We start from the raw sequence: 26,780 nt of genomic DNA on the forward strand, positions 1-26,780 counted from the left end.
ACCCCAGTATTAAAATCTGCACTGTAGCTGTATCCGTTTGGAGGAAACTCGGGTTGCAGGACTTTGGTGTGCCCTATGCTTTTGTTTTATTATTTTTAATTTTATAGGGAGAGATAAATGGATTGTAGGTTTCATTGGAGGGGATGTATGTGTTAGTCTTACCTGCTCCACTCAAGAGAAACTTGATTTTATAACAGCAGGGATGCAGTAGGAATAGGTTTTTAACAATTTATTAAAATCTTTCTGAAATATATTGGCAGTGTGGTTTGAAGTGGAACAGAGTGCGTATTGAAAAGAGATAGTAATAGAGACTTGCACTTAATTACTTGACTGTTAATAGTTTTAAGAATTTAATTAAATTGAACAGTAATCTTAAAAGGTTTTAGGTGTCCTACTAGAAACACCGGTGTATGTGTTAACACACTAGACCTTAATCCTGCAAACTAGGCTTCTAAAGCCCAAGTTTGTGGATAGCTTTTTTCTGTGGAAGGCAAGAGTAGAATTGTCCTAGTCTGCATGTTCTGGAAAGGCTTTCTCCTATAACGTGTGTAGCTTTACAGTACCAGATATTTGCTGGTGTTCTGGAGTAGCTGTAACAATCTGCCTGAACTACTTTTCCATGTGTGACCTGAGCAGGAGCAGTTGCTTTCAGCTGTTGAAGGAAGCATCTGCGAGGGCAACAGGTTATGCAGTCCCTGACTTCAGTGCTTGGATGCTTGGTGGGTGGTTCTTAGTTGGAAAGCAACTGTAATGATTGGGAGAGGGAAGGTGAATGATGGGCTGCTGCCTGAGCCTCTCCTTCAAAGCACTGAATGGAGCATCTTACTGCGTGTTTGGCTGCAGCCTTCTTGTGCCCCTGTGTGTTTTAAATGTCTTTGGGAAACGTGGTCTGACAATTTTTTTTTTTTTCTTTTGGGGAGTCATAAGTTTTTCTTTGATTTGTGTTTTTGAATTCAGATTAAAACCAGATTATTCTAGCTACAGGAAGACATAGAAGTAATTGGCTGCATGAGAGGGAGTTTAAGAGAAAAACCTTCAGAATGAGCTTGAGTGCTTAGTCAGAAGTCTGTGCAGTTGGGAGTTGCATCATGCAACTATAGCGTGATATCTGTTTTGTAAAACTTAAGTTGTTTTGTTTTACATGCTTCTAGCAGATCAGATCTATTGTTTCTTACACATATTATCCTGATGTTCATTTACAGGGGAAATGACACAGACATCCACGTTGTTGCTTATCGCGTGAGGGTTTATATGCCAGTTATGTCTGTTGATGATTCACTGCAATTGCTTCTCTATTTCAGGAGCTGTAACTGAGTGGACCCCACTGACCTCTGAACCACAAAGGATAAGAGTGAAAAGAAGCAGGAGAAGCACACAGAAAAAGGAAGTGGATGCACTTTCTTCTGGACTTCTTTCCTGCCCTTTATTGCTAAAACTGAATGGAAAAGAGAGACTTCCGTGCCTTTCCTCCCCCAACCTCAGGGATGGGTGGATTGTAAATACGGTTTGTGTAGCTGGGAGAATAGACTGAACCATGAATCTACAGGCTCAGCAAAAGTCTTCAAGCAAAAGGACTGGGAAACGAACTGCCTATTTCAATGAGCAGGAAATAGCTGTGTCATCTAAAGAACCACAGCAGCCGCTTAAGGAAGGACAGTACTATGGTCATGGAGGGAATATACAGGCCTCCCAAACTGTGGAGATTTCTCACGCAGGAGGATTAACAAGTGCCCCCAACAATGTTGCTTTGATGAACTCTGTTTACAATCAAGATAGGGGAGAATCAATGATGATGTCCCAGGCGGTAACAGCTGTCAAATGGCAGAATTCACTAATGGGAAACCGGTTGCCAGAGAGGGGTGACAGCCACTGGCAGTCTCCACCTTCAATGTGGAACCACAGTATGGTTTTTGGGGGCAACCCAAAAGGACCCCACTCCAATGCTGGTGCCCCGGGCTTCTATGGCCACCCAGATGCCCTTAAAAGAAATCAAGAGAAAGGAGTGTTTGTGTCACAGCTGGACTTGTATGGAGATGCTGTCCAGCAGATGATGTCCCAGAAGGCTCAACTGGAACAGCAAGCCTTGGTTAGACAGCAAGCTCAAATGAATTCTTTTCATCAGATGCAGAAACAGCAGCAGCAGAATCAAAGTCTGCCATTACAGCCTTTCCAACTTGCATTTGGTCACCAAGGCCAAAAGCAGGGTCTTCCTGAACTGTTACATGTCTTTCAAGAAGCCCCAGCTTCTTCCAGTCCAGCATTTACTGCTCAACAGAAACAGCAAGCTCTTCCCCAGCTACAACTGTTTGAAAATTTCTATCCTCAACAGCAGCAGCAGCAACAGGCTGCCACACAAGCCTTTGGGCTGCAGCAGACTACTTCCATAGCACAGCCTCATGTGGCAGCTGCGGCACCTCAGCATCACATGATGGCACACCAGTTCCAGCAAACAGAGAGGAACCAGGAACTGTTCAAGGCTCTAACTGAGCAGAACCAACAGACTGTGCTACCTCAGACCCAGATTCCCTTTCCAAGAAGGTCACGGAGACTCTCCAAAGAAGGTGCCGTGCTGACATCTGCAGGAGAAGCGTTGGCTTCCAAGCAGGCAGAAGAACAACCTAGCAATTTATTTCTGCATCCCTGGCAAACACATCAGCAAGAGGTCGCATTACAGCAGCTGCCTGAATCACTGGCTCACAATAGAAGTAGCTTTTTGCACCCCAAGAGACTGGATCTGGGGCAGAAGGATGTCCTGCTCAATAGTGAGCTGTGCCAGATGGAAACAGACAGGCAAGCCACAGCCCAGAATGGTGGAGATGGGGAGAAACAGACGGCAGCAGCTGAAGAAAACACTGAGAGAACTAACGATTTTCAGGGTGTCAGAGGTGGTGTAATCCAGAGCACACGACGGAGACGACGTGTTTCTCAAGAAGCCAATTTGCTAACTTTGGCTCAAAAAGCTGTTGAGCTGGCTTCTCTTCAGAATGTAAAGGTAAGGTATACATCCTGACCAATATAGCATGTTTTAGACTACAAAATAGGGCTGAAATGAAATGAATTTATGTACATATGCAGGATAGGGTGGTATCTTGATCCCATCAAGAAGTGGTGTAGAACAGCAAGGGCAGCTCTGTATGGTGGCATGTTAACTGTAGCTACTGTAATTCACAGATGCGGGAGAACAGAGATCTCCTAATGCAGTGAAACCACCTAAGGGCAGTTTTACATCACCAATACTGAGTGTGACTTTAGCCCAGGGCTCCAAAATGTGGACATTTTCAGCTTAGGCCTCAAGCTGATCACGAATTTAGAGAGTCAAGTAAAGTGATTCACTACTTGTCTTTTTAGCAATCGAACATTCTCTTCCTTTTATGTTAAAAAAACTGCTGCTTAACTACCAGTTTTAGCGGTTGAAGTGTTTCTAAATTGTGCTATCTAAAAATTACATAACGCAATATACATGTTCAGTATTTCCCAGATATTAAAAGCCTGAGAAAACCTCACTTAACATGAAGGCATAACAAAGGTCTGGCTGATGTGATATCCTGTTTCTGAGAATGGCCTGCAGCGGATGTTTAAAGATCGGTAACCTGAGGACAAAGTCTGCCTGTAGACCTTCTGCAGGGCTTGATGAGGAAGAAATTTAGTGTTGGCTGATTAGGTGGTTCACTGCTCTTATCCTTTTGGTGCCCCATCAGGCTAAACTGTACAGTTATGTATTCCATCTGGCAAGATGACAGGGTTGAAAATTAACTAGGCTAGGGGAGGCAAGTAGTGGGACTTTGGGTGGGGATTTTTTGAGAGGTTTTTTTGGGAGGTTTTCTTTCAGTTGTGGTTTGACTAATCTTTCATTGAGTGCCTCTCGTGAGAAGTAAGGTGCAGTTTTCTTTGGAAGCTGCTTTGCCAGAGACTGATGAAATGTGGGTGTTAGAGCATGAGCTGCTTTTACCTACGGTTTTGGCACTTGAGTTGCTGCCCAGTCAGACAACAAAGGGAAGGGAATTTTATTCCCTCTCTTGTTCTTGTCATCCTTTTTTTTTTTTTTTTCCCCCCTAGTCTGGCTGTGGCCGTTTTACCAATCTCTTCCTTAGAGGGATGTGCTGTTTGAATGAAAGAACTGAACTAATAAACAATGAGGCACATACCCACAGCCTACTCCACCTCTTGCAGAGCAGGCAGCAACCAGTGACTGGTGATGCTGTCTTTGGTTCTTTTTGGTCTAACTCCTGTTGAACAAGCAGATTTGCTAGAAAAACAGTAGTAGTTAGCAGCACGAGGTATTTGCTTACACTCTGCCAGCCATTGTAGCTTTATATGGCAGGAAGGCCTACAATTCACATTGCAGTCTGATCACCAACACACTGGCAAGGAAAAGCTAACAGAGCATCTGAGAGGTGAAGTGAGAAATTGGCTGTTTGAAGGCAGGTCTGTTTGCAGCTTGATTCATAATGTAAAGACCAAACAGAGAAGTGTTTTGACAGGTGCTCTTTTGTTCTTTGCAGTTATGCAAGCAGCTTGTTTGCTTCTGTGATGGCACTAGCAGACAAACTCTTTATGTTTAGATCTCCTCAGGCTCTCTGGATGAGGTTTTGAAAGACGTTAAAATTCTTACCTGAGGTCTGATGGATTTTACTTCCTTAAGGAGGTTGGGTATCATGTGAGGGAGAAAAAGAAAATATGTTTACAGGAGGAGAGTGGTCTGCTTCTCTTATCAGTGTCTTTCTGTTATAAACAACCTAGAAACCTTCTCTAGCATAGGTTATAAGAAGAGCACGTGAGAAGGCCATAGGATTAAATTATTGATGATGAAGATACATTCATAATTTGAACATTTCAATGTAGGTGTGTGTACCTTATGTGCAAATGTTATTTTGGACAGCATTATCTGTCCACATGCAGTGTCACAACTGATGCTTTGCACCAGAGCTGACCATCATACTGTGCCTGCCTTTTTCAGGTGGTGCAAGCTTATTGCTGCTTACAGGCTGCAGCAAATTCTCCGCTTTTCATTTTATGTTTTCATTTCATACATAACTGTTATATGCAAAAAGGCAGTGTAATTTGTTTTCTTTAACAGTGCAAAAAAACTTTTTTCAGCTCTGAAATGGTCGTTTTAAGGGTGTCTAGACTTAAATATTCCTTTATGAAAAGGAGACAGAGGTTTTGGTTACCTGGCCTCTTTCCCCTGGGACAGGGCAGGGCACCAGCTGCCACATATGAAAGGTGGGGGAAAAGAAAGGTTTTATTTGTGGAATTGCAGTTCTGGACTCACCTCTGTGGACCAGCTTCAGTTTGATTGCAGAGAGAAGCTGCCTTTACTGTTAGCAAGATGATGCAGAGTGATGGCAGAAAGCACTCTACGGGCAGGTGTTTCTCAAAGGCTGGTGTGGCTTCTTGTCTGATCACAGCAGTGGCCTTGGAACTGTTCTTCCAGCTATCACAATTGGGTTTTGTCTGTGAATTCTAAATTTTTTAGAAACAACTTGAGGGATAGACAGGATCAATGCCAGAATGACTGATGGGTTTCTGTGCCAGTCCTGGAGGACTCTAGATCACTAATTCATCCTTTAATATTTATGCAAGAGTCTAAATGGAAGTGCAGCAAGTTGCGCTTGCTGGAGTTATCCAGTGGCCTGGCAGCCCTAAATTCTGCAACAGACATGCTGAGCGAGCTGAAAATCCCCTAGCAGTTCTACAAATGAAGATCCTGTCCCTTGTTTAGTGACTCCTTTCTGCGTACCTCTCAGCATAATCAAACAGTTGAGAAACTATTTAAGGATTTAAAATTTAATTCCAAAATCAGTCATCCACCCTCTTAGTAAACCTTAGGTACGTGTGATCTTTCATGACCAGAAAAGCTCTGGTGTGGACCTGAGCATCTTTAAGGATGTCTCGGCTACTTACATTAGCTTTCCAGTGGGGCCTTCTCTCTATCTTTACTACTGTTCAGGTCTCCTTCTTCATCTTTTCTCTCAAAGGGATCACCTTTCCCATCATCAAGGAAGAGAGTCCATTGCTGGTTACCTCCCAGTCTTAAAAATACAAGGATTGGTTAACTGATCGTACAGCTAAAGAAATGTGACATCTTTTGTGTGACTAGCTGCCATAATTTCCTCCTTGTAGTCAGGAAATTAGTTCATGTCTCTTGACCTACAGAGACTCGTGTAGCACACAGGAAGTATCTGAGGTTTGTAGATTGGTCAGAATTGGTGCTTGTTCACATACTCATTGCCATTAATTGTTTGATTGCCATTATTCTCTCAGGTACCCAGAAAGTATGCTAGAGTGCTTGCACTAGGAACAGCTATATCAGGAGAAAAGAAGTAATCTGATTAAAACCGAGGCTGTTCTTGGCAGTAGTCTAAAGAATATAGTATGAATGTACTGCTCTAAACAACGGTGCACAATGATCTACCGTGGCTCTCGCTGCCAGAAGACGACCCTAAAGCTATCCCAGGTGTTTAGCTAGGCTTCAGTAATCAGATGATTACAACATAAATTTCCCTGACAAATGGAGGCTCACGTATAGCAGCATGAAGCCATAGGTGAGCTGCTGCTTCAGGTATGGGCAGGTCTAGCAGGAGCAGGCATCTGTTTCCAGCAGATGATGTGTTTGTATGTTTAGAAAGGCATCCTTGTTAGTTTCTCTTTCCTGAAGTAGTGGAGGGAGGCTACAAAAATTTACAAGAGCCCTTTACTATCGAGAGGGTAGTGGTCCCTGGGGACATATCTGTTGGCACGATGAATGCCCAAATCCAAAATTGGTAGTCTCAAGAGAAAGTGCTGGTTGCATATCACCAGTCTGGAGTGAAGGGAGGTCGTCAGAGCTCATTAATTCCTCCCACAGGACAGTCTGGGGCAGCTGATGCCTGTTTTGAGTTTTCAGTTGTGTATTTCATCAGTGTGTGGTGGGGGCAGATATCTCCAGTTGCTGAAGAAGCAGTCAGACTTCTAAACTGCAGTGTCAGCTATGGGATAAACCTTTCTGTGCACACTTAGCCTTACTCTAACAAAAGGTCTTGGAAGGAGGCGGTCCTAAATCTTCTTGATAGGATTGATTTTACTTGCTCAAGCTTGGCACCTAGCTTTTTTTGAAGGCTTAGCATCTCAGAGTGGACCTGTTTGCTCTTAAAAGCAACAAAAATTACCAGGACTGTCATTTGGAGAGAGGCCAGAGCACTGACCCAGGCTCTGACTGAAGCACCTTCTGACAATACAGTTGCACTTCCCTCAATATAAATGTAGTATCAAAGTGGGACTTCAGTCTAGTGTCCTTCTAGCTATCATGGGTTGACTTTTCATGGGCCAGCTGGAGCATGTTCTCTTACTCATCAGTGAAGCCAGCTTTCTTGATCTATGACCACAGGGAAATGACTGGGAGTGTGTCTGAACCCTTACGATAGAACCTGCTTATGTGAGCTTTTTAGTCAGGATTAGGTACTCGTAATGGCACACAGTACATTTTTCTTGAGGACTTCGGTAAATCTCTGCAAAATTTTGGAAGTTCAGGTTGGAGACCTCTTGTCATACCTGAGAGATAATGTGCCTCAGTCTCCACCTACAAAACACAGCTGTTCAGGTAGATTCCTCAGTAGATTGTGGCTCTGACGGAGGGTGAGTTTGTATACCTCATCCTATCTAAAGGCTTTCCAAACAGAGCTCTAAGTTAGAGAGAAGTTCTGAAACAGCAAAAGAGGCATCTTCTACAGCTTCTAGATTGCACTTCACCAGGGCTCAAGAAGGCCTTTTACATCCCTGAAGAGAGGTGTTTTTGAAAGTTGTACTTTAACATTTGGCTTCTAAGTGAGCTGGCTTTTGAATTGAGAGTGGAATGAACATGCGGAGAGTCGTTTGAAGGACTAGAAATCACTTACCTAATGGTACTTGAAGCCATTTGGTGTTACAGCGTCTATGTGTTTATTCAATAACTCATCCTCCCGTTCCCACCTCCCTAGAGCTCAATTTTTTTAGGGTTTCCATGAGTGAAAGAAAGCAGAGACATGGAAGCTGTAATACCAATGCAAAAAGTGCCGGCTTGCAGTTATCCCTTGTTGATTCTGCTGAGCAAAAGTCCTTCGGGCTCAAGCCTGGTTAGGCAACAAACCTCAAAGGCTCCAGTTACAATAAGAAAAGTTGCTTCTGTTGTGTGAATCGGAAAAAACGCAGCAAAAAGCTAGCTCTGGTTTTTGTATGAGAGATTTAATTAAGATTATCATGGTTCAGTCTTTTCCTGCAACAGAAGTCCAATATTTGAAATGAATAACCTGCAGCTTATAATCATTACTAAAACTGAAGAACCTTTGTTGAAAGTTATATGGCAGAGCACAAATTCATCTGGAAAATAAAACGTTAAACCATAGGTAGTGAAATGATACTTAAGAATGATGTATACAAATATTCTAGCAGTTGAGACCTCAGGCAATTCTCACGTAATTCTAAGAAATTTTGATAACACTTTGGTGAAGTGTTCTTCTTCCTCCAGTAACACTTCTCCAAATCCATTTCAGCTTGCAAATTGCATTGAGAAACTTGATATACACTGAAAGTGAGATATCATCAGATTTATTATGTAAGTACTACAGAACTTTTAAGGAATCTATTTTTCTTCTCAGGAACTGGATACTTCGGAAGAGAAGAAGAGTGTGCTGATACCAGCTCCAGGACCTACAGCTGCAAAAAGTGTTGTGGAATTCGCCGGTTCTTCACCAGCTCCAAAAAGAGTCCGGGAGGATAGCAGCCTCGTGCCTCTTATCATTCCTGTGTCTGTCCCAGTGAGAAAAATTGACTTGCAGAGCCTTGGAAAGGAAAAGTCTGAGGATGGAAAGCTCCAGAGAGGCCAAACAAATGATCGAACTCCTTGTGAACGCAAGCCTTCTGTGATAGTCACTCGGAGGCGATCTAATCGTAATACTAACGTGGAAACCTCAAATCAGGTATCGGTAAACTAGGAAACCAAAGTTGGGCCAAATCTGTTAGAGTTAATCACATAGTTTTTATCTGTAAGCTGTTCTAGTGAAGTAGTTTGATCTCAAGACTTGAACTTGAAGTGGATGTAGTCTCGGGACTGTAGATTTATTTTTTTTTTCATCATAATTCTGCCGTATATTTGGGCATCACTGGCTTTTTGTGACCTATAGCTAATGCAGGTACAGCCAAGCAATTCCCCGCTACTGAACAGTGAATAAAGCCAGATGGTCAATAGCAGTAGAATAAATAGTCTGTCTGAGTAGAGAGTGCTTTCTCTGTACATATATAGGTAATAATAAATAGAGTAGTGCACATATCTCTGTATACGAATAAAATCCAAAGTGAAGATTTATTCTCATGGAATTGAAATCTCTTACTTAGGTTGTGAAGGTCAGTACTTGAGTGTTCCCCTTCAGTGTGGTGCTGTTGAGTGGGTTTTTGGTTTTGGGGGCTTTTTTTGTTTCCTCTGTTCAGAAGTACAGTAGAATGTTCAGCTACCAGAGAAATGACAGGCATCTAAGGAGGATTTTCTGCTTTTAAATGCTTGGCCATCTAAGACAACATTGTTACAGTCTTCTGTTGTCATATTGCTATTTGGTGTCGCCCTGTATCTGTACCAGGGTTCTGCTGTACTTTTATGTCCTCTTTTAAAGCTATCATGAGGTCATTATCTTTCCAACCAAAGGTTGGACCAGACATATATCTAGTTCCTGTAAAAATATAACTTCATAAGCACTCAGAGCTAGTGTTGCTATCTAATAGTTCCTGTGTCTGTTTAGTTCCCTTCTTCCTCCCTCTTTCCTTTTGTGCTGTTTAGACACCCTCCAACTGCCCTATCCAGATTTTGAGCTGCCATAAAAGAATGCTGTCATCTCACTAAGTTTTTCAGATGACCTGAAGTTTTAAAATGAATTTAAGTATGTAATTTTTTTTCCTAATAGCATGAAGATGCTGTTCCAAAGGATGAAGCAGAGGGCTTTGCCCGGAAACCAAAGCAGCGGCCGAGACCTGAGCCACTCTTCATACCACCAAAAGCTGGCACCTTTATTGCACCACCTGTTTATTCTAACATTACTCCATATCAGAGCCACTTACGGTCACCTGTCCGTCTGGCAGATCATCCATCAGATAGGAACTTTGAGCTACCTCCTTACACACCTCCGCCAATTCTTAGTCCAGTGAGAGAAGGATCTGGGCTATACTTTAATGCTATCCTCTCTTCAGGTGGTCATTCAGTTCCACCTCCAATGACTCCTAAAAGTGCTCACAGAACTCTGCTTCGATCAAGTAAGTTCCACTTTTTCCTTCCTTTCTTGGCTAATTTATGATTAGGAACTGTGAAGTAATAGGAAGAAGATCATGACTTCAGGAGGTGTGGTTATGTGGAACTGGGACTTCATCGCAATATTCTGGGGAACTAGGATGGAGGAAAGGCATTGTTGCTTCCATCTGGGCATGCATGTCAAGATGCATTCACAAGCAATCTGCAACACCCCCTACTGACCTTCTTAGGAATGGAAAAGTTTGTTCCCCTTCTATAATAGATTGTCATTATCTTGAACTGAAGGGGTAGTAAATAGCTATCACTAGGGTGTAGATGGTGACTGGAAGGTTAAGTCTTGGTCGTCTTAAACTCCTTTAGGGTATGGGTACCTTTTTCGAGAGATGGATAGCTCTGATAGATTTACAATCAGTGTGAAGAATATGTCTCAAATGCAAAGACGAACTGTCTGAGCAGTTCTTTCTTTTCCTTGCAGATAGTTCAGAAGTTACCCCTCCTGTTCTTACAGTGGTGGGGGAAGCCACCCCGGTCAGCATTGAACCGTAAGTACCCAGTACATTCTTAGCCTGGTAGAAAATGTGCTTCTTTTCTTCCTCCTAAACCTTCAAGCTGCTCCCTGTACAGTTCATGTACAGGGAAATGTTAAAGCATTAAAAATGTCCTAGAAATGTTAAAACTATTCCTATTAGTGATTCAAAATATAAATTGTCCTTATTAAAAATCAGTCCATACGATAAAAGAATGTTTGTTTGGGCAAATGCACCTTGTAATTCTGGCAGCGTTAGCTGCTTTCTGTTACTGCTCACCTGTCTCTGAGCTGAAATACTACTGGTTAGCTAAAGGTGAGTCTGTCCTGTTTTGTTGCATGCAAACACTTCTTTGCATGCTGCATGTTTGTTTTAGAGTGGGGAAATAATGCTTCTTTAGAGGAAGGCCAAAACATAGTATGGAAAAACATAGTTAGCTCTCGCATGGCCTGGTCAGATTGCAGTTGTCTGTGCGGTGTGCATTAGCTGCAGCGCAACTGCAAATGCAGTTTCGCTCCCGCTTGGGCTAGCTCAGGCTGAAAGCACTGCAGCTGGTTGCATGCAGGGTGTGTGGTCTGAGCTAATAAGCCTCATTAGTCTCTTCAGCTGGCTGTGTGCTGGGAAAGCTCAGCCATGCAGACCCAGCAGCGCTCGGGAACAGAGTTTGGAAGTTAGGAGCTTAGGCTTGGTGCCAGTCCTGCTAAAGCTGAGCAGAGCAGCAAATGTCTCTGCCCAGCCCGTGCAAACCCTCTGGGAGTGTTACCAGCTCCAGTTCAGTGCTGTGGAACTACAGCAAGGTAATTCCAATTCATGATTATACCTAAGTTAATGAACTCTTGCAAAATCTAAACATGGAGATGCATGGCATGGAAACGCCCTTATGGCATAAAAACACCTACGTGGCTCTGCCATGCTGACTGTGCAGTCAGGAATCTCTGCTCTAACTCTGCAGCGTATCCTGTAACATCAGAGATATTTAACTCAGACTTTCCCCGAGGAAATGCTAGGCTTCTTTTTACTTTTTTTTTTTTTTTTTTAAAATGGCTTATATTTTAAAAATTGACTGAAGCATTCGCTGACAATTTATTTTTTCATGCCCTTTTTCCATTCTGCCTTCGTGTTTGAAGCAGAGTTTTCTGCACTTTTGGCAGCAGGCTGTCCTGAGCAAATGTTGCAGTTATGAATGAACTCAGATTATTCTTGTCACCTTTGTAAATCCCTTCCAGGCTGAGCCCATTTATGGAAATAAGCACATTTGCTGATTGTTTGTTGTTTTGGTTTTTTTTTTATTTGTTTTGTTTTTTTAAAATATGTTTTGAAAATGGCTTAATTCATCTTTTTGTTGTTGGTTCATTTTGCACCAAACCAGGGGGAACCTCTTCTTGAATGAGTATTATGTTGTTTCCTCCCAGGTCTTGATCTTTGACCTCTTTCTGTGTTGTACATCATATGTGTTGGTTTAAACTGCTGAAGTTAATGACATAGCTGCAATTTTAGTTGGGTGTGAAATTTTTCAAATTTGTTGCTGGAAATTTCAAGCCATAGTAGCTTAGTAATGCAAGTTCATCTCCCATTGCCAAAAGGGAGTTATGTGCAGGGAGCTACCTTGCTGTTATCTTAAGTCTTGCTGAAGAGATGCTTATGCAGGTACATAGCTTTAACTTTTAACTAAGATAAATTATCAAACTAGTATCACTCTGTGATCGTTATCAGGTAATCACAAGCTATAGTCAACATTCTTTCCTTCCACCTCTTCCAATTTCCTCTTTCCCTATCACAAGTGAGGCCAGAGGGGTCTGTGCCTTGAGACAGAAAATCTCTCAAAATTCCCAAAATTTTTGGTCTTGATTGTGCTGTTTCTGTCCAAGTTAATCAGGAAGGGTGAAGTGACTGACAATAGCAAAATAGGCAGGAAATACGGAATAGGCAGGAAGGTGTTTCCTTCTTCCCTTTCCGTAACAGAAAAGTATACCCTCTTCCTTCCCTTTGATACCACAGTCTTCTAGGACTTCAAAACATCCTATTGGAACATTTGCTATTATCTCCCTGGGTTTTTGTATTGATTATGTGTTCTTTCAAGGTGTCCCCACACCTTTTCCAGGCTCTTCCTTTCATAATAGACGTGTATGTGTTACTTCAGAACAGCAAAGGACCAGAAAAGTCTGGAGGCTGGCATTTCTCACACGTTTTTGTTCCTGTTCATACTGTACTAGATCGTGCTTTTTTTCCTCTGGTGATCATGTTTCTGCTCATGCTGGGGGTGAACCAAGCCAAGACCTGACAATCACAGCAAACTCCAGAGTTTAATCACCTTGGGGGCACTGTCTTATCTTCTGTAAAAAAAGATTATTTCTCCATCCTTTACTATTTCAGGAGCTACCAGTATGGTGCTAGTTGACTTGACATCTGAAAGAGGAACATTTTTCACGAAGCATAGTTATCTTATTTCAGAATAGGGGATTTTCAATATATTCAAAGTGGTTTGAGCAGCAGCTGTTCCCAAATATCTTGGTTTTCTGGTATCTTGGTTTTGTGAAGGGCCTTTTTTCCTATCTTAGTTTGCACATTTCTTTTGCTCTCTCTTCTGGACCTCTGAATTGTGTACATCGTTGCTATATTGCTTAGAAAGTTGTCCTTGAACTTACCCAAAATATTTTACACTGAGTTTGTGTAGCTACTGCTGTGCGTCTCTGCATTTTGCCACTGAATAAGAAATGTAGATGCTCTCGCTGCTTGCTGTGCTATTGGTGTAGATCTCCAGGCCTCCAAGTCTGGTAGAGCAGTCTTTCGATGGTGGTTCTTACCTATCTCCGTGCACAGAACCCTGTTTGCTAGTACAGAGTAGAATCTCTGTGGAAGGTCACTTGGCTTAAAGTGAGTATGTGGATTGCATGTTGTGAAAAATCTGTCCGCTAATTGAGAATCTAAAAGTATGGGATTGTTGCTCAAAGAATGGGATTTGGTTTTGATACAGAATGAGCAATACAGCTGTCATTGTTTTATATTTTTGGTTTCCGTTGTTAAAAATAGTTTCTAGAAGATACTAGCTTGTGTCAAGATCATAAAGGACCAGACTTTGAGATTGATCCTGCTTTGAATGGAGAGTTGGACCAGATAGTCTCCAGAAGTTCTTTTCAACCTATATAATGCTATAATTCTAGTTATGGCTGGCAAAACATTAATACTAAAAAAAGCTCACCAAATTTACCCACGAAGAGCGAGCTTGCTATTAGAGAAGTCTGTGTGACAGCTTCTCAAAAAGTAATGATTATTGAAAGCTAATAACTGTTCTTCGAGCAGTTATTAGGAGATCCTAATTTAAATACAATTTCAACTATTGTTGATAAGACAATGGAAGCTGGTAATGGATGTAAACCCTCTCACCTTTTGAGTCATACCTGTTAAGGTAACCTACAACACCTGAAAGTTATTCATGTTATGTGCAAGAGCAGTTATTTGCATTTCAGTTTCTTCATAATTAGTGCTTCTCGCAGAGATGGAGATTTTCTGGCTGTGGGGAAGGGGGCCTGACCATTACTTGTTACCTTTTCTGCAGGCGAATAAATGTAGGAACTCGCTTTCAAGCAGAAATCCCGTCACTCCAAGACATATCTCTGGCAGCAGCTGATGAACACAAAGCAGAGCTGGTGTGGCAGCCGTGGGGCGACCTGGAAACCAACAAAGTCACCCAAGAGAATGGTAAGAATGTGGAAGGCTAGGAAATAGGACTGAATTGTCACAGTAGTTGTAGGGGTAAGCACGTATCTGCTGCTGGCATAACTTAAAATCTCTCAGAGCTGCCAGTCAAGTGCCATTTTTGAGTGTTCTTGAGAACGCCAAGGAGGGAGATTGATAGGAGTGTTTTTTTTTAATTGAGCTAAAACCGGGACCATTTGTACTGTTCAGGCAAAGAGCAGCCTTTTGCTCAGTGAAACTTCCTTGTCTGTCTTTGTTAACATGTGAACGCCACATGCACTCAACTTCTGTGTTTTCAAGGGATGTTCCAGACATAATAGTATTTTTGAAAATTCAAGTTGTAGACTGCAGTCAGGCTGGGGAAGCAGGAGTTGTGGCAGCAATAGCAGCCCTGGGGAGCTGTCTGCTGTTAGTAGACATGTGCTGGGGCACGTTTAAATCCTGAAGGGAAGAGGAAGTGGGCAGGCTTGGAAGAAATCTTTCTCATGAGAGCCAAAAAAAAAAAAGGGTATTGTGAAATTGAAATTCACAGTGTAAGGTAGAATTCAGGAAATATTGGAGGTGAGGGGAGATGGGAAGACATTATAGGAGGGAGGAGACTTGCAAGAAACTTCCTGTGTAAGTAATGCTGCATACGGAGTAATGCTCCATGACTTCATGTTCTAGTGAATTCTTGTGTCCAAATTTGACCCAGATAAATTTGCAAGGACATTCAGCTTCTCTAAGACTTTTACTTCATTATATCTAACTCTGATTCAAAAGAGCTAATTAATGATGCAAATCCTGTAGGAAACTCCATTTTAATCTTCTTATCTGAATTTTTTTGGTACTTCTGTGGAAATAGTGGAAAACCTGCTCGCTGCTGCCTGTTCAAGCATTTTTCCTGGGGCTGGAACCAACCAGGAGCTGGCGCTGCATTTCTTACATGAAGCCAAGGGAAGCATTCTGGTGAGTCTTCCCAGCTTTTCACCTTGATCTGGTCAAAAATGTTAATTGAAGGCTAGGTAACCTGTCACTTCATGAGAGGAGAGCCTTGCAAACTCCTTCCTATGCATCTGGCTCCCACTGTTTAGTGTCCCTTGGATGTACCTAAAGTGGGTTCTGCATGATGTACAGGGCCATGTTCACTTACTATCTTGCATATTTCCAACCTCAAGGTGTTTGGCTTTTTAACAAGCAGATTGACAATATACGAGGGTGAGTGAGCTCTACTGCTAAATGAATCTTAAAAGTTGTCTTCCTGGGAAGATGACCATGTTGGAAGGAAAAGTAGAACTCTGGGACTGAAGCTGAGACAAAAAGTGCAGTGTCTTGATCCTTTTACTTTTGGCAGATCCATTGAACTTCTCTGAGCACGTCTATAGAAGGGCTGTGCTACTAGTTTTGTATCAATATTGTGTCATGATACACTTTCATAAATGCCCTTTGACGCCCCCAGGAGGTAATAGCTGGAGAGCAGGCCATAGCATATGGCACAGGGTTGTCATCCTCTCATAGTTCTATGATTGATTTAACCTGGTATAAATTGTTGCTGTGGTCAGGAGTATCCCACACTTCTGCCTGGCTGTGCGATTCCCATCCCAAAGTGTCAATTTGCAGAAACATGAAGAGGTGCCAAGAGCTACCACTCGCCTGGAGTGCCCAAGCCTCACTGGATAGTCAAGGATAGGATGTTTAAAGTTGTCCCCAACATTAAACTGTGCTATGGTTCTTTTCAGTTAACTTGCCAGAAAGGAGAGGGTTAACATTTGCCTGATCTTTGTTTTAAATAACCCAAACATTAAATTAATTATTTTATTTGTGTTTATCTTAGGGAGCTTTGACCAAACTGCTATTGAAGAGCCCAGTACGATCGCCCACGCACCCTTTGGCAGACTATCACTACACAGGTTTGTTAGCATAGAGTTATTCTGGTTCTCTATCATAAAGAAAATTTTCCATCCTTTTCTGCTTTTTTTGGGAACTCTGTAACATTACAAGAAGATTAAAAAGTGACTCTTCTCTCTGGTAAATCAAATGATGGCTTGCCAGGAATTTTGCCTGAGCAAATAATGACATTTATAGTGTAAGAAGCACTGCATCTCTCGGAAGTGTGTGTTCTGATTTCCTCTTTGAGGAAAAGGGAATGTGATCCCTTACACTAAGCCACAGAGAATGCAGGAAGATGGTACCTACGAGAGAGGCTGTGGTAACCTCAGAACCAGAGCCTCTCTGGCATGAATTTCCAGGGTGGAGTTACAACAGGGTTTTATGGGAAGAGTTTTCAAGCCTGCTGAAGCTCAGACAACTATTGATGCCTGTCAGTGTTTCTGCAAAATTTAAATACCGTAACCTGCCTGTGCAGTCTTGTACCTAATTAAAAAATAGTTAGCCGTGGGACTCTAACTTCAGTGATCTGGAGTGACCCCAGCCACCTGAAAGACCTGATGTAAGGAGGTAGAGATATTTAATGGCTGGCGCCACAAGCATAGAAATGACATTTCTTCATTATTACGCAGTCCAGCCATAATGGTTGGGAAATATTACTTGACTAGTATCTGTAAGGCAGGAGGAGATTCCAAAACGTGTTTATTATTAGAGGCAAGAGTGCAAGGATAGTAGGAATATTTGAGAGGTACTAAATCTTCAAGTACAGTGGATTCCTGCTGAGGAAGAAGATCCTGTTCTCCTGCCCTACCATTTCCCTTGTATAAAATCTAATGACTGGGCCACCACAAAGTGTGTCTTTTGGAAAACATCTTAGTTACCAAATGGACTGGTTTTGCAAGAACCTGTGGTGCTGGGTACTGGATCTGACACAAAGGAAGTGCTGAGAGGAGGGCTGAAGTGGGGCCGAGGGGGTTAACAGCAGCCTGCTGTGTTATGCTGGATTAGGTGTGATGAGAGACTGCACCCCTGCATGTCTGTCTTAAGGTGAACACGGAGGAAAAGTATGTAGGAGAGTAAACATTTGAAATTGCAACTTTTTTTTATCTACAGGATCAGACAAGTGGAAAGTCACCGAAAAAAAACTTTTCAACAAAGGCATTGCAATCTACAAGAAAGACTTCTTCTTGGTCCAAAAGCTTGTAAGTTACTTTTTTTTTTTTAATGATAGCAATGATACATTCTTACACGTTTATTGAGCATTAAATACAGGGAGTTCAATCTTGATTTTGCTGAAACCTCGGTGTTAAGCGTTAAGTCCTGCACTCAAAAGATTTCAGAGAAATTCTATCGTTCAGTACAGCATTAAATCTCACTAGATAGCTAGGACAATGGTGTTTGTTTTGCTGTTGTTGTTTACTTAACCCTCCTACTTGCTGTTTTACTTCAGTCAGTCCACACTGCAGATACCACTTCTACAGGGCGTATTTATAGAGTGCTGGGGATGTTCCAGTACAGCTTAAATGGCTGGCTAATAAAGCTGAGTAGAACACACACACCACACCCTTGCTACTGATGAAAAGGACCAAAGAAGGATATGTGAATGACGCATCCTTTAGGATCTTTCTTTCCAGTTTTCTGTGACAGTGATAGTAAAAATGATCATGTACGACACTTCAGTGAGGGGGAGGTCACTGAAGGAGAGTGCAGAATCAAGAACTGCATTATGTATTTCCTCTGAATAAAGACCCAAAAGGTATTTTAAGTTTTAAAAGCCCAGAAGCTAAGAATATATTCCAAAACTTCCAGAAAAATCTCTAATGGAGAATATGTAGATGGTCACAGGTCTGTACTGATAACTGTCTCCCACTGTATGTGTGTGAAATGCATGTGGCCAAAACGGGAAAGTGCCACAAACCTTCCTTTCCATTTTTGGCTTGGTATTCTGGTCTGGTCTCTTCTGAAGTGCTGCTGGAAAATAAACCTTCTCCATAAAACTGAAAGGTTGCTCTCAAGCCTGACGGCTCAGTTGGAAGGTTTCGGAGGTTGAGAGGTGCATTAAGCTTACAAAGTGCCAGGTTCTGTCACCTTTTCATTGACCAGCTTTTCTCTGGAAAGTTGGTCCTGTAGTTCTCGGCGACTAACAGTGGTACTGTTGTAGTATAACAGTAGGGCTGTGGGATGGGGCACGCAGGTGGAGGACACGGAAAAGGTGGTGGTGGTCGTGGAATGGAGACTACTGAGGAAAGAAAAATACAAAGTGTATTTATCGCACTTTTAGTAATTATTTATAAGCCTTCTTAAAATATGTAATCCATTGGACTTTTATGTTCTTTAAACACCAGATAAAAACCAAAACAGTGGCTCAGTGTGTGGAATTCTACTACACATACAAGAAACAGGTGAAAATTGGTCGCAACGGCACCTTAATCTTCGGGGACATTGATGTTGCTAATGAGAAATCCATGAAAGATGAAGCTGAAGTTGACATCAAGGTAATTTCCTAAATTTCTCTCACCTCTTTTGCAGTGTGAAGTCTGATTTTGTGTGTTGTCTCATTTGCTGGTAAAATCAAAAGCAGAAACAGTCTGGTCGGTGTGGAGGAGTCCAGACTCACAGACTTGTGTCCTGTGTCACATAATGACTTTTAATTACAGACGCCAAAATTAACGTTTCCTTTATTTTCTGATGAAGAGTTCCCATAGGTTTGCACGTGTTCTTCCTCCCAGAAGGGACATTTACAGTGAAGAACAGGGGCATGAGGAGGAGGAGGAAGAGGACGAAGAAGAGGAGGAGGCAGAGGAAGGGCTGGATAACAGAAAGAGCATGGTTTCTCTCAAAGATGAAGAGACAGTACAAGATGATGTAACAGTAAGTGCTGCATTGTGCGGGTTGTGTTTTCTATGCCACCTTCACTCTGCAACTAGTTTAGGAGTTGGACCAGGTGGACAGTTGAAGATATAAAAAGTTTCCACTTCAGTCTTCTCCCAGAGCAAGAGACTGGACCTGAGGTAGCTTAGAGTGTTACCAGTAACCAGACTGTGTGCTGTGGTGGGAGAACTGGGATGAGTAAGGGGGGAAAAAACAGTATATTTCTTTGTGGTTGGTGCACACATAGGACGATGATGAGAAATATTCTGAAAATATCCTGAAGACTTTCTCATTAAATAAAACCTTGGTCTGGAATAAATGAAGCACAGGAGCTCAGCCGTTGTCTTCCTTCTGACGGTGGGTTTCAGTTTCAGTTTGCTTTAACTGTTCCCCTCTCTCCAAAGGACAATGATGCCTATATGAGGAGTCAAGAAGTAACTCTCACAAGCAGAATTGGAAGGAAACCAAGGGAAACAACGGTGAAGCCTCGAAAGCCTATTACTACTCCAGTGCAGAGGAGGAGGCGGAAACAGAAGATAAAATCAGATGCTACCAATAAAAGTCAGAACACAGAAAACACATTTCCATGTAAAAAATGTGGCAGGTAAGTGCAACTCTGCCTGCAGCAATAGTCATAAAATTGCAATAGGGCATCTAAATAGACAGAAGTCTATTTAGGCCAGAGAGGCTGGCAGTAATGTTAATGAATTATTACCTCACTAATACTGGCAGATTAGGGGCTTTTACATATACTGATAGTAAGATACTACTACATGGATAATTACCTGCTACTGACTGTTTTTCCTCAAATGGGATGAGACATCACCTGCATTTCAGCTGCGTGCGGTATTTGGTGTCAAGCTGCACTTTCAAACAGCTGCCATATTGCCTCTCTGGAATGCCTACGTTTTTGTAATGAGCAATTTCTATGTATTTGCTAGATCACATATTAAGAACATGGTATAGATTTACTTAAGAACAGTGGTGTAGAAATACAAGACACTACCTTTGTTATAGCAGCAGATACTAGGTACACAGTTCAGCTGGTTAAACTTGCACTCATCTTTTGTGTCTGTAAAATATACTTATTTTTCCTCACACAGTTGTAGTTTTTGTAGGTTTGTTGCCAACAGATTCATAAATGTCAAGAAAATTCAATTCCCTACATACTTTTTTTTTTTTTTTTCCTCCTAAAACAATAGAGAATCTTGTAATACCAGCCAGGGGATGGCAAGAAAATGCAATCTCCATCTAGTTACATCACCAGGGTGTTGACAGATTCCTGCTGTGGCTGGGACTTGGCTGGTCCTACCAAGGTGCCCTGTCTCTGTGCCCTCAGGGAGTGCGTGGCATTGGAAAGGGCAGTGCTGTGGGAAGTCGAGCAGTTAGGATTTGGTCTGGCCACTGACAAAGGAGAAGCTGGCAAGTCTTCTTAATGGTGCCTAAACTTTTGTAGGTGTTCAGGATCTCCTGCAAGCACTCTGCCTGGTGCTGGCCCACCCCGAGTCACATGTGGGGTGTTCTGTAGATGCCCCATTGCAATAGAGCCCACCCAAATGCCTGTGCCAGAGCTCACAAACCTGAGGTTGGAGCAGTGGAAGTTCTTTGGGAGAACTCGTGAAGGAGGCTGTAGGAGAGACCAATGCTAACATGCATGTGTGCTTCCGCAGGGTGTTCTACAAGGTGAAGAGCCGCAGCGCTCACATGAAAAGCCACGCGGAGCAGGAAAAGAAGGCAGCTGCACTGAAGCAGCAAGAGAGAGAGGCGGCAGCAGCGGCGGCGGCAGCAGCAGCAGCAGCTCACAGCCAGGCCCAGCAGGAAGAGAGCAGTGAGAGTGGGAGCAGCAGCAGTGGAAGCAGCAGTGCGAGCTCAGATGAAGATGGAGAAATATAGCAGCAGAGCAGCTGTGGAGGGAGTAGCAAGGCTGGACCCAACCTCCCTCTTGGCGGTCTCACTTATTTTGCTTGCACTTTTCTTCCCTGAACCGTCAGGCGTCAGTTTCAGTGCTGCCGTTCCCTTGTGCCGCGTGTTCCACTTCACCTTGCCGGGACTGACCAAGCTGGAGTGGTAGATGAAAAGATTTCCTTCAACTTGGGTATTTTTTTTTTTTTTAAACAAATAAGATTTCTATTCTATTTATGATATTTGAGGTACATAATAGAACAATGTCACCTGCAGTGGAAGTAAGTTCTCTCTCGGGTCAGTCAGACCTTTCTTTTTGTGCTTGTCAGGAAATCCCGATAACAGGACTCTTGGATATAAAGGTTTCTGGACCAGAGCGAGAAAATGATGCTCTGCTCTGAGCTAAGTGTATCCAGTTACTGTGACACTGGTGATTTCTAGATATTTCCTTTCTCAGCAAGTTCTCCTTCCCATTACACTTTCCTGCCTTTCTTTCTGAGCGTTTATTCAGGCAGCCAACAAGCTTTGGGGAAAGATGGTGTGCACTTTTGGCCTCTGCTTCACAAAAATGAAAACTGGGATGAGCAAGACACTTCTTCCTTTTGAGAGGAAGTATTATTTTTCAAAAGGAATCCTGAGGTTGTTTCTTTTATGCCATTAAAAATGCAGCAATGGCTATAAAAATATCCTGCAGGATTAGAGTGGCCACAGGCCTTGTGGGTTGTCTCATCTCGGAAAACAAAATAGTCTGCCTTTGATTACCTTAATGGAAAGTAGTCTGGGCTTCACAAGTGCAGTTTGAAATGAAAACTGCTGGTTTTGACTTTGCATAAACGGGAGCAAGTTTGTTTAGTGAAAATGAACCAAGAGCTTCTCGTGTGCTGGATTGTGTGCACCTCGGAGGCGGGAGGAATGGACTCCCATCTCCAACAGCGATCCTTCTGTGAATGGCTTTTACCTCTCAACACGTCCATTTCTTTCTTGTGGCAGCCTTCACTTATTCCTTGAAATTGCCACCATCAAGAGCCTCTATGGTGGGGCCCCAGTTTCCCAAATAATTCCTGTTGGACAGTATGTACGTGCAGGGGCAGCTTGTCACTTACGTCCACACTGGTGGCTGTCCAGCCTGCTGGCTTCTCCTGCTGTGAGCCTTGCCCTTTGCTGAAAGGCTGGCTCCTCCTTCAGAACTGACACATGCTAATAGCCCAAAAAGTCTAGCCACCAAAAGCCTGCTGGGGAAAGAAAGTTAACAAGAAGTGGTCCAGGTGATTTGCACAGGATTGTTCTGTGTATCTCTATAGCTGACACTTACCATTATTTCATAAAGATTGCTCCAGTGGTGCAACACCGAAGGAGCCCATTGCTCCTGCATTCCCACGCAGGGGTCCTAGCGGGGCTGCTGTATGTGAACTACAGAAATACAGAATGCTGCTGGATAAGTTGCAGGTTAACTCTGGCAAGTGGCTCTAACTCCAGCCTGCCATCTTGGCAGTCTTCTCCTGCCCTGTGGTTTTATGCAGCCACGATCGCCTGACTTTGTGAGCCGGGGAGGCTGTCTGTTGTACCAGGTTTGCTTTGACATATATATGCCTTTGGATAGAATCCATTTTCTTAACAGCAGAAACAGTTAGTTCTCTTGCAAAATAAGTAGGAGTATCATTGACGCTTTTGCCTTTAATTGTTCAGTTTTCTGCCAAGGCTGTGTTTTTCACTCCTAACAAAATTCGGTTTCCTTTCAGCCTTTGGATGACTGTTCCACATCCCTACATGCATGGGTCTTGTTGACTAACATCTGTGGAAGCAGATGGTGTGTCACGAACTGTTAAAATCATTCAAAAACTGCAAAGAACGAAAAGCTACTAATCTTTTAAAAGAAGCTTAAGCAAATCAGTCTTCCTATTGAGAGTTGCCATTTTCCTTTTGTAAATTGGAGGAAACGCTTGTCTACTGTTATCCTAGGGCCCTGTGAGAGAACAGAAGCTTCAGCGCCCTGTGCCAGGACAGACAGTACGTGAAGCAGCTGGACCTCATGGTCCACCTGTAGTAGTGGGATTAATTCCCGTAAAAAGGAATGATGCCATTAAGCATAAGGTTCTGAAGGTTGTTTCTGGGAACTTGCCAATAGTTTCCAAATCTTGAGAACTGCCGGGCAACAGTTCAGGAACAAGCAGGGCTTATGAGCGTATCTAAAAAGGATTTAAAGTAACATAGATACCACTGTGATGAACGTATTTGCCCCGAACACTGGTGTGGCAGCAGCAGAGCAGTTACTTAACAGAGACTGAGAAGGCCTAGAAACACATAACAGAGAAGTGGAGATAGAGGTGGAACTGGCACATGTTGAGAAATGTGGCAAAAATGAAGGGTTTTGTGTAGCTCCAGGTCTTGTTTCTGACAGCGATCAGGAGCAGATGCTTAGGAGAAAGCGAGGGATAGCACGGACTAGTGGGTATGGTTCCAGCTAGAAAATAGGATGCTGCACTTGAACTTGCGTGCCCCCTCCAAATCTGCAGAGAGGTTTGTCCCAAAACGTGCCGTTCTCCTTATGGGCAAGAAAATCAGGACACTTCTCTGCCTCTTACTCTTCTGCTCTGTGTATCACCTGCATTCACTCTAGTATTCTTAGTGTCTGGAAGCATGCCTGGCTGATAATGAGCAAACATTTAGTCACGGCCCCCGGGAGTTTTCAAGCTCCAAGTAATTTTAGATATGGCATAACAAATTATGGTGACAAACAACCGATCGGGTGGAATGAAGTACAAAGATTTAGGGAGCAAATCATGGGATTGCTTTAAGTACCAATTTAATCTTCTTTCAGATATGATAATGCTTGAACAGAAGCATTATTACAGTCTTCCAAAGACCAGATCTTTCACTAATTCTCCCTATTTTAGGAAATCAATATAAGAGTAACTTTTCCTTTTATCAAGAATAAGCAATTGAGGTGCTGATAAGAACAAATCAGAGATTTTCTTTAATTGCACAAAGATGGCGTGTGTATGACACTGAATCCAGAACTAGTTGTTTCTCTCCAACACCCTGCTGCAGTAGAAGTAGAAGAGAACAGGAAGATTTGGCACAGTGAGGTCTGTCACTGGAAGAAAATCAGAAAAGGGCTTTTTCTGAGGATAACCTCTAGCAGCTGTGGGTTAGTGTGGCTGCCCAAAACCAGGTAAATGTTCCAAGTAAGTGGCATCAAACGGAATTGTTTCTGAGCATGTTTATGTATTGCTAGTAGCCACCAGAAGACCTCTTTTCTCTCACAGGAATAAGTAAAAATGCTCCTTTGAGTGTCGTCTTTAAAAACAAATGAAAAAACCCAAACCTGCTGCCCACTTGCTTACGGCAGCAGTCAGGAATTGATCCTGCCTCTGAATTAGATCCTGCCTACTAGCAAAAGTTGGCAGAGAATTGTTTTAATAAAATCAACCAACCAACCCCCAATTGCTGTGGACAAAGCATTTGAACTGAATTTGTCCAATCTGGTATGAATTCTACTTACTCTTCTTAGTGGGTGAAAAAATTACTTGAGTGGCTCTTTACTGCAGCACAGTGTTAATTTAAGGCTGTGTTGTTCCAATTACGATTTAAAAAAAAAAAAAAGCTTTTCTATGCTCTGTTGATTTGTCCATTTTACAGCCCTTTGCTCATTATTTTCCATCGTTTTTAAAGGCCTGTTTACTGATCCTCATTTAGTATAAGGGTTTGCTGTTAATTTAAGAAAAAGGCAGTATATGCTCAGTCACTGAGTTGGAAGAAGGCATCTCTTTGCTTTACCTGTCCTTTCTATGGGAACAACTACCAGATTATAGACCGCAGTTCTGTAAATGTGCACTAACAGACTGGCCTTCTGCAGTGTGAGATCAGGCTTCAGGTGGTTCCACACCCAGCAGCCAAGTGGCTGTTCCAAATGATTTGAGTCTCGATGCCGATGCCGGGTGTTGCGGAGAGGCAGAGATAGATCACAGTTCGCCCTGATGGTGTACTTCTGCCTTTCTGCCCACATTGGCTGCCATTTACAGCCGGTTTCAGTGTTTCAGGTTTGTGTTCTGCATGGGACAGCATCTCAGTCTTGTGAGACCGTGTGCGTATATAACTACTAGATACATGCACGCGCTTGTGATGCATATCTGATACAGAGACAGGTGTTTTGCCATCTGGCTGCAAGAACAGCTCTGCATTTTAATTTATTTGATGTTTTTTCCATTTACTGATACAGGTAACGGTATCTGAGAGAACTCAACTCTGTAAGTTAAAGGCCTACAGGATTTCAGTCAGCTGTGCAGCAGCGTGGCATTTCGCTAGCTAGGACCAGGTAGGAATAGAGCTGTTTAAATGTAGGGCAAAGATAGACATGCTAAAGCTTTAAAGGTAACTCATCTGTTAATCCCGTACTAGAGGTGTAATGCAAAGTCCAAATTAGCTAAAAAAACCCCCTGATTTATCAGACTGAGGCTTTTGGTCATTTTTATCATTGTAACAAGCTTAGATTAAAATCAACATTCAAAAAAGTGTTTCCTAAACCACAAAGGCTGAGTTTTCTCGCTCTCAGCAATTACAGTCTTCTTGATTCCCTTTCAGGCAGCAGACTGGAAAGTCCCTAAATGTACATGTCCTATTTTAAAAGCGATGGGAGTAGGGAGGCCCGTAGCCATACAAGTCTTGTCTGCTGTCGTACAAGGGCACTTTGAGTCCAGTGATTACCTCTGCCAGAAACCTTATTCTAAACCACATTTTCCCCAAAAAACTTTCTCCCTATTTTATCTTCTGCTGTACATCTGAAAGTTTATAAAGCTTTAAAGAGACAGGGAAGCAGTGGCTACAAATCATGTTTGATTTTTTGTGGGGCGAGTTTCTGTGTAAATTCCTCACTTGGGTTCAGCTGCTTCACTCCCCCGCGCTCTCTCCCGTGTCGGACGCTGGGCAGGCACAGGCTGAATCCCCAGCTGTCCAAGGACTTGTCTTTCCCAGACTAGGATTCCACTGGCAGCTGAGCCTGAAAAAAGCCCTTAACTTCTCCAGATTAGAAGACAACATATATTTTTATAGAAATGTAATTGTATATTTTAAAAACCAGTTTCCTGCAGCTTCTCCACATGTATTTTTCTCCCCCTGTAGTTCAGATTTGATATAAACTTTTTTGTGTTCATTCTTTTTATGTTCTGTTTTTACATTTGTAGTCGAAGCTTTGGTGTACTGTACAGGAGCAGTCAGCCTTTGTAATTACTGTATAAATGCTTTATAATAAAGTATATTACTTTTATTTTAACAAGTGAGCAGACACTTCCTTTTGTGTGTTTGCTGCCTAGGGCACCTTTCAAAAGACTGTTACATGTTAAAAATGTACATATATAAATATATTTACCTGTTGCTGTACAGTTGTGATAGACTGGACTGAATTTATTTTTTGTGTGCTTTTTTTATAAAATATTAATACACTAAAGGAAATCTTGCTGATGTGATTGTAATGTACTATGTAACTTATTTACTTAATATTCTCTATATGTCTAAAAAACCTTTTATTAAATGAGGTTTAAAAAATAGTTCCATAGCTGAGTTTTTTGATGGTACGAGGGAGTGGCTGGGGCTCGGGGGGATAGCGATGTGGTGCATTCCCGCAAAGGGAAGCGGTTATGAGTCCTTTGTGCTGCTCTGCGCTCTCTTCATAC

General features: G+C 42.4%; 1 protein-coding gene across 1 annotated transcript; it reads left to right on the forward strand.

Annotated features, from left to right (window-relative positions):
• Positions 1–1,534: 1,534 nt before the first annotated feature.
• On the forward strand, positions 1,535–26,640 carry MIDEAS (mitotic deacetylase associated SANT domain protein). The gene is made up of 12 exons (XM_074149080.1): positions 1,535–2,992; positions 8,613–8,933; positions 9,909–10,254; positions 10,725–10,791; positions 14,333–14,475; positions 15,317–15,420; positions 16,286–16,361; positions 17,452–17,540; positions 18,684–18,833; positions 19,033–19,209; positions 19,614–19,813; positions 20,880–26,640. Exons 1-12 carry the CDS (start codon positions 1,535–1,537, stop codon positions 21,100–21,102), a joined length of 3,354 nt encoding a protein of 1,117 aa, XP_074005181.1. The 3' UTR covers positions 21,103–26,640.
• The last annotated feature ends 140 nt before the right edge of the window (positions 26,641–26,780 follow it).

The sequence above is a fragment of the Numenius arquata genome, chromosome 6, assembly GCF_964106895.1.
Source record: "Numenius arquata chromosome 6, bNumArq3.hap1.1, whole genome shotgun sequence".
Lineage (NCBI taxonomy): Eukaryota > Metazoa > Chordata > Aves > Charadriiformes > Scolopacidae > Numenius > Numenius arquata.